Source organism: Gavialis gangeticus, unplaced genomic scaffold (assembly GCF_001723915.1).
Source record: "Gavialis gangeticus isolate Ggan-Ray unplaced genomic scaffold, GavGan_comp1, whole genome shotgun sequence".
Classification (NCBI taxonomy): domain Eukaryota; kingdom Metazoa; phylum Chordata; order Crocodylia; family Gavialidae; genus Gavialis; species Gavialis gangeticus.
The window spans coordinates 27,766,539-27,778,382 of record NW_017729034.1 but is presented as its reverse complement, the minus strand read 5'-3'; the positions used below and the strand labels follow the sequence as shown (position 1 = coordinate 27,778,382).

Below are 11,844 nucleotides of genomic sequence, written 5' to 3'. Positions count from 1 at the left end.
GAAAGAGTACTGGGGTCAAATGACCCCAGCCAAATGCTTATCTACCCTTTTCTTAAAGTCCCTGAAGTTAGGAAACAGCACCACCTCCCTTGGAAGCCCATTCCAAATTTTGGCTTCTCACCATGAAGAAGTTTTTCTGATGTCTAGCTTAAATCTGCTCTCTGTCAGTTTGTGACCATTGTTCCTTGTTACCCCAAGAGGAGCCCTGGTGAACAGAGCATCTCCAATCCCTTGCTGCGTCCCCCTAATGAATTTGTAGGCGGCCACAAGATCACCTCTCAGCCTTCTCTTGCGAAAGCTGAAGAGGTCCAGGTCCCTCAGTCTCTCCTCATAGGGCTGGTCCTGTAAGCCTCTAACCATACAAGTGGCTCTCCTCTGGACCAACATCCTTCTTGAAGTATGGCACCCAAAACTGGACACAGTACTCCAACTGCGGTCTGACCAATGCTGCGTAGAGGGGAAGTATCACCTCCTTGGATCTATTTATCATGCATCTGCTGATGCATGATAAAGTGCAGTTAGCTTTGCTGATGATTTTGTCACACTGACAACTCATGTTCATCTTGGGGTCCACTATGACTCTAAGATCCCTTTCCACTTCTGTGCTGCTCAAAGGGTCACTTCCCAGCCAGTAAGTGTGCTGGATATTTTTGTGCCGTAGGTGCAGCACTCTGCACTTGTCCCTGTTGTACTATATCCTATTGTGTACTGCCTACTTTTCTAACCTGTCCATGTCTACCTGCAATCGTTCCCTACCCTCCAGAGTGTGCACTTCACCCCACAATTTAGTATCGTCCGCAAACTTGGACAGAGTACACTTCACACCTGCATCCAAGTTATTGATGAAGATATTGAAGAGTGTACGTCCAAGGACTGAACCCTGTGGGACCCCACTACCCACATCCCTCCAGGTCTACTACCACTCTCTGGATGCAACCGCTAAGTCAATTTGCCACCCACCGGACCATGTAAACAGCTGTCACAGCCTCTTAATTTATTTATGAAAATGGGATGAGATAACACATTCCTATCAGTCCCTTGTGAGCTTTTCTGAGGGATCTGGTGCCCTGATCCCTTGTCAGCTCTTTCTCATCATCTGTGGTGAGAGTTGGTGCTCCTTGGACCTCAGCAGTGAGCTACCTATATTAGGGCAGGTTCATAATTATTTGAATTAAACTTCCACTTAAAATTGAATTTTGAATATGCACATTTGGATAAAACTAAATGCAAGTTATAGACAGAGGCTTATAATCTTCCTGTAACAGGCAACCTATGGTTCCTGTTTCTGCATGAGAGAAAAATGGAGGCACGCTGCACTCAGGCAGCCAAGAGGAGGCCTAGCTGTAGAATGATAGGTAGCTAGAGCCCTTTAAATAAAAAGTGCCTGTTGCTGTGCTGGTACTGCTACTTTACTTACCATGGTAGCACAGCAATAGTGGAACAAGGAGGAACCTGGGGAAAGAGCAGCAAGAGAATTGCTGCAGTGCTAGCTCTGCTGCTGTAGACTGTTGTGGCAAAAGGCACTGCTTCATAGCCGGTCACCATACAGGCCTGCCACTTCATCTAGGGCAGTCTGTCCTGTCTTACCTGCCACAACTTGTTGAGATAAACCAGATGTTAAAAGCGGGAGGCTGCCTATTTTAATACCCTGATGCCAAGGGGTTTACACATGACTCTGACCTCCCATTATCAAGTTGCATGCCTCACTAAGTTGTTTATAGCACCAGTCTAGAACTGGGCTAACTCTGCCCCCTGTTGTGCCTCTAGTACTCTCTCTTGCACACTGCCCCCTCTCACAGGACCTCACTCTCTCCACCCCCTCTCTCAGGGCCTCTTTCATACTGCCCCTCACTGGGCCACTCTTACCCCACCCTACTCTGTGACACTGTAACCTTCAGGCTTGGCTACTCACTCTTTGGCCAGCCCACACATAGCCCTTCAGGTGCCACCATGCACCCTACTTTACATGGCCACTGGCCTTCCGCCCCACCCTGGGCTGACTCATTCGCTAGCTCCTTTCTGAGTCATATACTTCAGCTTCCCACCCCCCCTCACTGAGGCCTTGAGGCCTTACACCCCCTAGGCTCAGGTGCCTCCCTCTAGGCATGCCTGGCCCTACTCTGCCCTCTCACTCAGGCCTTGGAGTCCTACACCCCCTGGACTCAGGTGCCTCTCAGTAGGTGTGCCTGGTCCCACTGCCCTCCAGTCTTAGCCCACCAGATGGTGGGGGCTGGGGTTAGCAGGTGCCCCTACCCACCTTTCACTGGGGAGGTAACTGGCCTGGCATTTATGGGGAACTATCCCGCCACAGACAGCACCATCAAGACCCCGCTTCCCCAGCAGGGTGTGGTTTCTGGTCATGCCCAGGACCAGGAGCCTTCTGTCATCCCTGTAGCTCCTGCTCTTACCTTCAAGGTGTTCCTGAAGTCTGGAAAAGTGCAGGCTCAGGGGGGACCTGGTGGCCACCTATAAGTACACAAAGGGCATTCATCAGGGTCTGGGAGAATGTCTGTTCACCAGAGCGCCGCAAGGAAAAGCAAGGACCAATGGTCATAAACTCCTACAAAACCGTTTTAGGCTGGACATAAGAAAACATTTCTTTACTGTCCAAGCCCCCAAGGCCTGGAATAGAGTAGGCACCTACTCTGGAACTATTCAAGAAACGCTTGGATGCTTATTCTGCTGGGGTCCTTTGACCCTAGCTGACTTCCTGCCCATGGGGCAGGGGGCTAGACTTGATGATCTTCGAGGTGCCTTCCAGCCCTAATGTCTATGAAATCTATTAAATCTTTAGGGAACTGCCTGTGTATGATGGACTATGAATCTGGTATGCCAGGCAACCACAAGTAGAGGACTGAGGGCTGGCAGAGGAGTGGAACCAGTTTGGATGGTGATTGCCTTAGAGAGCCAACAGGCTTAGAGAATTGAGTTATGCAGCCAGATTTCTGAGAGTTTAGTTATAACCAGATGGCTTATGGTTTTTGTTTGAGTTTTTGACCAGTGGTTTCTGCAGGGCTGGATAAGGACAGTTTGGAAGTCCCATTAGTGGCCAATGGTGCGTGACTGCCTTGAGCCCTGCCAGGGGTCAGGCGCAAGGCACAGACAGGTGCCAGAGAGCCCAGAGTTGCCCTAGAGAGGCAGAAACAAGGCTAGAGAGTCCATGGTGTAGAAAGGTGAGAACAAGGGCCAGCGAGCTTGTAGCCATAGAGGGATGGAGATTGGGGCCAGGGGTCACACAGCCCAGAGGGGGGCAGAGTTTGGGGCTAGGGGGCTCAGAAGGGGTTGGAGATTTGGGGCCAGAAGGCCCATAAGCCTAAGAGGGGTGGCAACAGGGCTAGAGAGCACACAGCCTAGACAGGGATGGAGGTTGGGGCTAGAAGGCCCACAGCCCACGCAGGGCAGAGATAGGAGCCCAAGAGGGCAAGTTAAGGACTGGAACGCAAGGAGCCAGACCCAGTGTGGTGGATCTAGGCCAAAGGGACCAAACAGAGGAATGGGGCAGAAGCTGGGAAGGTTGAGGCCCCAACAAGGGAGTGGAGGCTAAAGGCAGCCTGGCAGTTGCTAATGAGTGAAAATACCTGCAAGGCATGGGCATGGCTATAAGGGAGGTTCAGAGGCTGTGATTAGTCCTTTTAAGGAATGAGCAGTGACACCAGTGCTCGTAAGGGGGATCTTGCTTAGGGCACTCTAGGACAGCCTCCCTTTTCTAAATGTATAATAACATCAAGACGTGGCAGGAGAGCTAAAGGAGAGATTGCTCAAAGGAGCCAAAGGGGACAAGGGCTGAGAGGGAGCTTTAGTGGTGTTATGGCCACCATTGAGATAGGACCATGTTACATTTCCCTTAACCTTTCTACTTTAATATACAAATAAAATAATGTATTCTTTATCTTAATTGATGTATTTCCACTCTGGGTTTTTGGAAGTAATTTTGTGGTTATTTGTTAATGGGAGTTTCGCTGAAACAAAACTGCAGGAATTACTTCTTTATGCCACTAGGTAGCACTGCTACTTTACTTACCATGTATGTCCAGTTATTTCATTTTCAGTCAAAACTGTAGCATATGGAAGTAACTTCAGATTTGCCATTGATAGCTATTACAACTGTTCTAATATCCAGATATAATCAGATGTAGTCATAACGTAAACCAAAATTCTAAGAACTCAGAGTAATTACACATATGTAACCAAATGTGATTATAATAGAACATGTGTTTTTATTTTTATAAAAATTACAAATATAATTACTTAGGGCTATTAGGGGAAAGAAGAAACAATCTCATGAGAGAATCTCAAAGCAGTTTGGCTTATTTAACTTGGAAAAATTAAGGCCAAGAGGAAACATGATCATTCTTTTAAAATGCATAGGATGAATAAATAGCAAGGACAGGGAAGAACAATTTAAATTAAAGACAGGCTCTGGTACAAGATAAAATGGGTATAAATTTAACATGACTAGTTTGGGACTGAAAAGTAGAAGAAGAGACCTAATCATCAGAGAAGTGGAGTTCTGGAATAGACTTCCAAACAAAGTAATATAGGAGCAAGCAACTTAATTTGTTTCAAGATGAGAGCTCTATATGTTCAGGAAAGGGATTATATGACAAGATAGGAGTGATCCTGCAATTCGTAACATAACACTTCAAGTTTTTGATTTGTAGATTTTCAAAAGAAAGAGTTGAAATGAGACTTGATTGCCATATGTCAGAGGCATATACAAAGCAGCCAGGTGCCCAGGGCAGCAGTATTCATGGAGGCAGCAGTGATTTCTGGCTGCCACTGTGCTGTTGGCACATTACTGAGTTGTGGAGAAGCTGACATTTTTCCAGCACCCCCCCTCAAAGTTGGCATGCAGAGTGGTTGTTCTGGTCACCCCAACCTGGTTATGCTATTGTCCTATGTAGTTGTTTGCATATGATAGAGGATTCTGGGGTTTGGACTTCTTGACCTTGCTGTGATACTGTTTAGCAAGATCCAGTGGCAAAAGTTAGAACCAGAACCAGAGTAATTGGTTATAAAGTGAAAGATAGTTTCCTAGTAGTTGGGGGGAGGTTGAGGATGGGAACAGTTTTTGCCATGAATATAGTAGGCTTTCTCAGAGCTTGGGGTCAATGATGTAAATTTTTCTTCAAGGACTGCCATAGTTTAGACTATCAGGAATTTTACCAAGTAAGGCAGGTTTAGCTGAGTAATTGTGATGACCCTTTCTGAACCAAATTCTTTCATCTTTTTTTTCTCTTTGCCCCAGCTCTGGTTACACAGTGTTCATATTAGAATTAATTAATTCCATGCTTTAGAGCTTCAGCTGATTTGATTTTAGGGGCCAGGAAGGATTTTTTGTTTTACTCACTGATTCATCATTTGGCTTCTGTTTTTGTTTGTTGTTTGTTTTACCTTTCTCTTAAGCATCAGAGATTGTTTGCATGCTCATGTCAAACAAATTACCAGATTTGGGGTCAGGAATTTTCCTTCAGGTCAGATTGGCAAAGACTGCATGCTTGCGTGTGTTTGGCCATATGCAGATATTCAGTTTCTACTGAGAGAGTCGCTGCTCTCCCAGTAGAAATCATTGTAAGTGTACAGACATTGAGGATTTTTCTTCAAGAGCAAACTGACTGCTCCAGGAGAAAAATAATCCAGGAACAACCAAGGTTAAATCACTCCTAGGAGAATGAACGTCAGTATGCATTCCTTTCTGAGAGAAGCCACAGCACAGTCCTCCAGCACCCCAGGGTACTTTGCTCTTGCCCTTCCTCCCACCCTCCCCTAGGGAGACTGTGTCACTCAGGATGGAATCTACTGCTCTAGGTGAGCCAGGAGCAGAACATGTCCCTTCACAATTCCTACACTGTGCTGCAGACACAGGCTGACACTATGCAGCCTGGGTCAGCCAATCAGGGCCACCTTGTGCACCACTGTCATCTGTCTCCAGGCAGACTGAGGGAGTCTGCAGAGCATGCGGAGCTGTGTGCACAGGGTCTCCCTGGGTACAGAGCATCAGCAGTGCAATCTCTTCTCCTCAGGGGCTCAGCATTTAAATGTCTGTTCATGGGTCTCCAGGTAAGTTTTTCTACCAGGAAAACAAACACTGGAGAAATCTTCCAGATCATTTGAACACGTGTGCGCAGCCTCTGCTTACTTGTATAGTTTGGGGATCACTTCCTAGGATAATGTAGAACATATTTAATCTAAATTCTTGCCATTGCAAGGCCCTAAAGCACTGGAGATTCTCTTCCTCTCTCCTCCTTTCTCCCTCTAGCATATTGTATTTTTGAGGTCTTTTGTATTAAAGCTTTGAGTTTGTTATATGTTGCTGAAAGTGTTTTTTGGCTGCGTGTTTGTGTGTGGTAGGGGGCAAAGTTGTTTTCTTGTGAACCTTCTGTGACTTAACATCATTTAAATGGTTGCCTTTATTTTGGGGGACTGAACTTGATGACCCACATGGCCCCTGCTGTTGCTATGTTTCTATAATTTACTATTTAAAAATTATTTGACTGATTATTTTTATGTAGGGGGGCTGGGTGCTACTTCAAAACTGTCATCTGGGGTTGGATTTCATGGAAGAACTACTGGAAACACTTCTAACTGCTGAGATACCTGATGAGAGCTTTCGAGTTTGGATAACCACTGAGCCACATCTAAAGTTCCCAATTACACTGCTACAGGTTTGTTCAAATGCTTAGTTCAGACACCTAATACGTTTAAAAATACATAGATAAAATTCTGTAAATGAACATGAAGTAACTGGGAAAACGGAAGTTGAAAGGAAAAAATACCATCCACTGTGAAAACTAAAGAGTGCTCCGAAGTCATATGTTAAATGTCTTTAATTAATGTATACCATAGCAGTAGTCCACTATATGCTTCTTTGACTTAGTTTATCAACTGCATATCAATGATATACTGTCACTGACTCTTTAGGACCTACCTGTATCTTTAGAAGTTGCAACATTTCATATCAAGCTCCTGTTTTATTTGGTGTAAATAAGTCTAATTCCTTTACCTTTTTTACATAACAGATTTCTATAAAGTTCACAAATGAACCCCCACAGGGTGTACGTGCAGGTTTGAAAAGAACATTTACAGGGATTAATCAAGACCTGCTAGATGTCAGCAATTTGCCTATGTGGAAACCTCTGCTTTATACTGTGGCTTTCCTACACTCCACTGTCCAGGTATGTCATATAAGTTTTGCATTCAAATTTAGATTATTTCACTGTGGCTTCTGTTAGAAAGTAGGCATTTTTACATCAATTGCTGTAAGGAAGTCTCATATTTTATCTCCCATGTGCTTCATGTTGTAAGATTGGGACTATATAGAAATAATCTAGATTATAGGTTTATTATTAACCTTACTGATTAAATCTCTTTTAAGTTAGCTTCAGATCTCATATTCTGAGGATCTATAACCCAGTATTATTTCCATCATCATCAATGGGAGTTTTCTCCACTGACTTCCATACAAACAAAATTAGGCTTGCATTTTGTAATTTAAACATATGGCAGTCATGTCATGAAAGTAATATGCACTTTCAACATTCTCCACTTTCTGCATTTAACTCCTTTTATGTAAGGAACTCAGAGCATTTCACAAATATTAAACCCCAAAGACTCTTTTGAGCTGCTGCTATTGTAGATGTAGCAAGGAATCCCAGTAGTGAACTGCCCCTATGGAGACAAACTTAATGCACATGTTTACTGATTATACCTCGTCCAGTTCATACAGATGTGGAGGAAGTGACTTGCATTGCATACTGCCTCATGGAGGCTTTGTATTCCTGAAGCTGAGGTATCCCAGATCTAATCAGCTATGAGGAAATTTTAGAAGTCCTATAGTTTCATAGATTATAGTTTCATAGATTTAGGGTCAGAAGAGACCTAGTAGATCTTCTAGCCCGACACCCCGCCAGGGCGGGAGAATAACAAAACCCCAAAACAAAAACGGGACTCAAATGAGTCCAGCCAGGTAGGCATCCAGCCTCTTCTTAAAGACCCCCAGGGTAGGGGCCAGCACCACTTCCCTTGGAAGTTGGTTCCAGCTCCTAGCCGCCCTAACTGTGGAGTTATAGTTATATGTCCATCCAGTAAAGGTATTTATAGAGGGTCAACCACTGTATTATATACACAATAGCCTGCATTTTAAGCTCACCACCTCTTGACATGCATTGTTGAAAAAGTTTTTATGAGCAGTGTGCTGTAGTCAGTAATTAAGGGAAATGTATGGAAGATCAGTGTATTTAACTTTAGGGTCTGAAGGCTTAATGGTGTTTAATTGACTTATGCAAGTGTATATTTGACTTGTTTCTATGCCCACTTGTTCATTGAGCTTAATAATTTATTTCACAATTTCAGTGATATCTATATACTAGTCCTTCATTTAATACAGGGCTGTCCAACGACTAGACAGCAGGGGGCCATATGCCACAGATCCCAGGGTCTTCTCTGCTATATAAACAGTGCAAACAGCCTAACTCCCCCATTTGCCACACTTGTAGCACAAGTGGTGCTAGCAGTGCTAGCAGCCTGGTCTTTTTGGTGGCGTGTGCAGCACAAGATGCCTGACTTCCTTGGTCATGCATACAGCATAAGCAGTGTAGCTTCCCTCCCAGCCACTCAGGCAGTGTGGGCAACCCAACCTCTCTCTTCCCATGCAAGCCACCTGGCTTTCCCCTGCTGTGCATGCAGTGCCCTCTCACTGCCTGAATCCCTGGAGGAGGGGCAAGAACCAGAAGATGGAAGAGGGAGGGGTAGCCCGGAGGCCACAGCAGCTGGAGTCATGGGGACAAGAGGCCAGGTGCTGCATGTTAAACAGTGACCTCTGCAACTGGAAACTGAAAGCCAAATTCTTTTCTTGTTTACATATTACAAATCTGTAACATTTCTAGTTTTGGGACAAAAGTTACACATAAACCAGTTTAAGTGATTGGAAACCAGTTTAAACCTGTAACAGAACAGAAGTTCAGCACACACAAACCAGTTTCAAAATGGCCAAACCCAACTTAAGATAAATCTGGATGGATATAGTATCAGACTTTACTGATTTAGGTTAAACTAGTTTATGGAACTCTTGTCCCAGATCCCCTCTGGGCTCAAGTTATCACACAGTCCCCCAGCATCCCAGGATGCTTTGCAGCTCTAGGCTGTGCTGTCTGCTTCAGCAGAGCAGGGTCAGCCCAGGCGCCAGCTGTCACAGAGCTGAGGCAGTAAAACCTATGTTCCCTAGCCTGCTTCCTGCCTGCACCTGTCAGCCCCGTGGGACAGGGGCAGAGGAACAGACCACTATGCCCCCCGAGCCTGGGCTTGCACAGTGCGGGGGTAGGGAAAGCCCCCACAGTGGTGGGCGTTTCATCCCCCCACAGCCAGTGAGCCAGGCTGGGATTATGCCAGACTTCCCCCCACACCAGTCGACCACCCCTTTGAGACTCGGGGGAAGAGGGGAGATGACAAACACCCCCAGCCCAACACAAGCCCCACTGCCCACTGAGAGGTGGGGGGGCAGCCCCCTAGCCTGGCACTGACCCCCCCGCCCAGCAGGAGTCTGCTTCGGGAACCCCCATAAGGGGGCTTTTCCCTCCCCTGCCCACAGTCTAGGGAGGCCAGCAGCTGGCAAGGGGGGTGGGCCTGGGACTTTCCCAGCCAGCTCACTGGGCTGCAGGTGGGGTGGAAAAGTTCCCCTACGAAGGCTTCCCCATGCAGATGCTTGCTGTGGGGCCGGTGCCTGGCTGGGGCATGCATTCCCTCCTTGTCCTGCCTCTCAGAGACCAGTGGCTGGCGAGGAGCTGGGGCTTTCCCAGCTGGCTCTCAGGGCTGTTGGTGGGGGAAAAGCCACTTCACAGCCCTCCCCTCCACGCCATGTAGACTCCTGCTGGGGGGCTAGTGCTGGTCCAGGATGCATTTCTCCTTTGCCTCTTACCTCTCAGAAAGGCACGTGGCTGGTGAGGGGGTGTGGCTGGGGAGAGATTGGCTGCTGGATACATGCCCCCACCCATTGCAGTCAGCCGCAAGGGAGGGAGGGAGCCAGCAGACAGGCATGGGCTGCTGATTGGCTGGGTTTGGCAGCCGTTGGCAGTGTCTGATATGAAGGGAGTCACGTGTTAGTACCTCCAAGCTTCTGTCCTTGGCCAGTGCAGGCTTCTGTCTGCTTTGGCTACCAGAAAACTGAATGTCAGTTCAGTTTGTTATTGATCCAATCTATGCAATTTAGACAAACCTGTTAAGATTGAATTGATTCCACCTTAGGTTTTCTGAACCTCTGTACTTAGCCCTTGAGTCTAGACAGTAAAGTCACTCTAGCTTTACTGAAAGAAAAAGTTGAAATAAAACTGAGGATTCATTTTGAAGTCAAGACAGAAATATTAATTAGATAAGAAACAGGTATGTGTTCTTTCCAAATCTCCTTTAAAATGTTAAAAGTTTCATAGTTTCATAGTTGGTAGGGCCGGAAGGGACCTGAGCAAATCATCAAGTCCGACCCCTTGCCATGGGCAGGAAAGCATGCTGGGGTCAAATGACCTTAGCTAGGTGATTATCTAGCCTCCTTTTGAAAACCCCCAGGGTAGGAGCGAGCACCACTTTCCTTGGAAGTTGGTTCCAGATCCTAGCCACCCTGACTGTGAAGTAGTGCAACCTGATATCTAGTCTGAATCTACTCTCAGTCAACTTATGGCCGTTATTCCTTGTTACTCGCAGTAGTGCTCAGGGTAACAGGGACTCTTCCACTGCCTGCTGGCCCCCTTTGGCCAGTTTGTAGATGGCCACCAGATCCCCTCTCAGCCTTCTCTTGTGGAAGCTGAACAGGTTTAGGTCCCATAGCCTCTCCTGATCGTGTGAGTGGTCCTCCTCTGGACCCTCTCGATGATGACCACATCTCTCCTGAAGTGCAGCACCCAGACCTGGACATAGTACTCTAGCTGCGACCTGACCAATGTTGCATAGAGGGGGAGGATCACCTCCTTGGACCTGGTCGTGATGCATCTGTGGATGCATGATAAGGTGTGGTTAGTCTTCCTGACTGCATCTTCACATTGGCAGCGCATGTTCATCTTGGAATCACTAATGACCCCAAGATACTTTTCTGCCTCTGCTGACAAGAAGAGAGTTCTCCAGTCTGTAGGTATGCTGCTGGTTCTTCCTCCCCAGGTGCATCACCTTGCACTTGTCAGTATTGAAACCCATCCTGTTCTCATCCGCCTACCCCTGTAACCTGTCCAAATCTAGTTGCAGCTTGTCACTCTCCTCTAGCGTGACCACTTCTCCCCACATCTTAGAGTCATCCATGAATTTGAATAAGGTGCTTTTCACCCCCTCATCCAAGTTGCTGATGAAGATATTGAACACTGCAGGCCCAAGGACTGAACCCTGGGGAACCTCACTGCCTTCATCCCTCCAGGTTGAAAATGACCCGTCCACCACCACTCTCTGAGTGCGGCTCTCCAGCCAATTTGCAGTTCATCTGACTGTGTAGGCATCGACACCACAGTTGCCTAATTTTTTAATGAGAATGGAGTGAGAGACAGTGTTGAAGGCCTTCCTAAAGTCCAGAAAGACTACATCCACTGTGACACCTGCATCCAAGGATTTTGGACTGGGTCATAGAAGGCCACCAGGTTGGTCTGACAGGACCTGCCTCTAATGAACCTATGTTGGTTGCCCCTAAGCATAATCTCGCCTGCTGGTCCCTCGCAGATGTGCTCCTGGATAATTTTCTGAAAGAGCTTTCCCAGGTCCGAGGTAAGACTAACAGGCCTATAGTTTCCTGGGTCCTCCTTCCTCCCTTTTTTGAAAATGGGGACCACATTGGCCCTTTTCCAGTCTTCTGGCACCTTGCCAGAGCATCACGAGTGC

General features: G+C 46.7%; 1 protein-coding gene across 1 annotated transcript in view; it reads left to right on the top strand.

The window, feature by feature from the left end:
• Positions 1 to 11,844, top strand: part of DNAH8 (dynein axonemal heavy chain 8) — a 397,167-nt gene that overhangs the window by 330,538 nt on the left and 54,785 nt on the right. The window contains exons 84-85 of the mRNA XM_019526702.1: positions 6,513 to 6,665; positions 7,020 to 7,175. Of these exons, the coding sequence (XP_019382247.1) occupies positions 6,513 to 6,665; positions 7,020 to 7,175 (309 nt within the window). The remainder of the gene's footprint in view (positions 1 to 6,512; positions 6,666 to 7,019; positions 7,176 to 11,844) is intronic.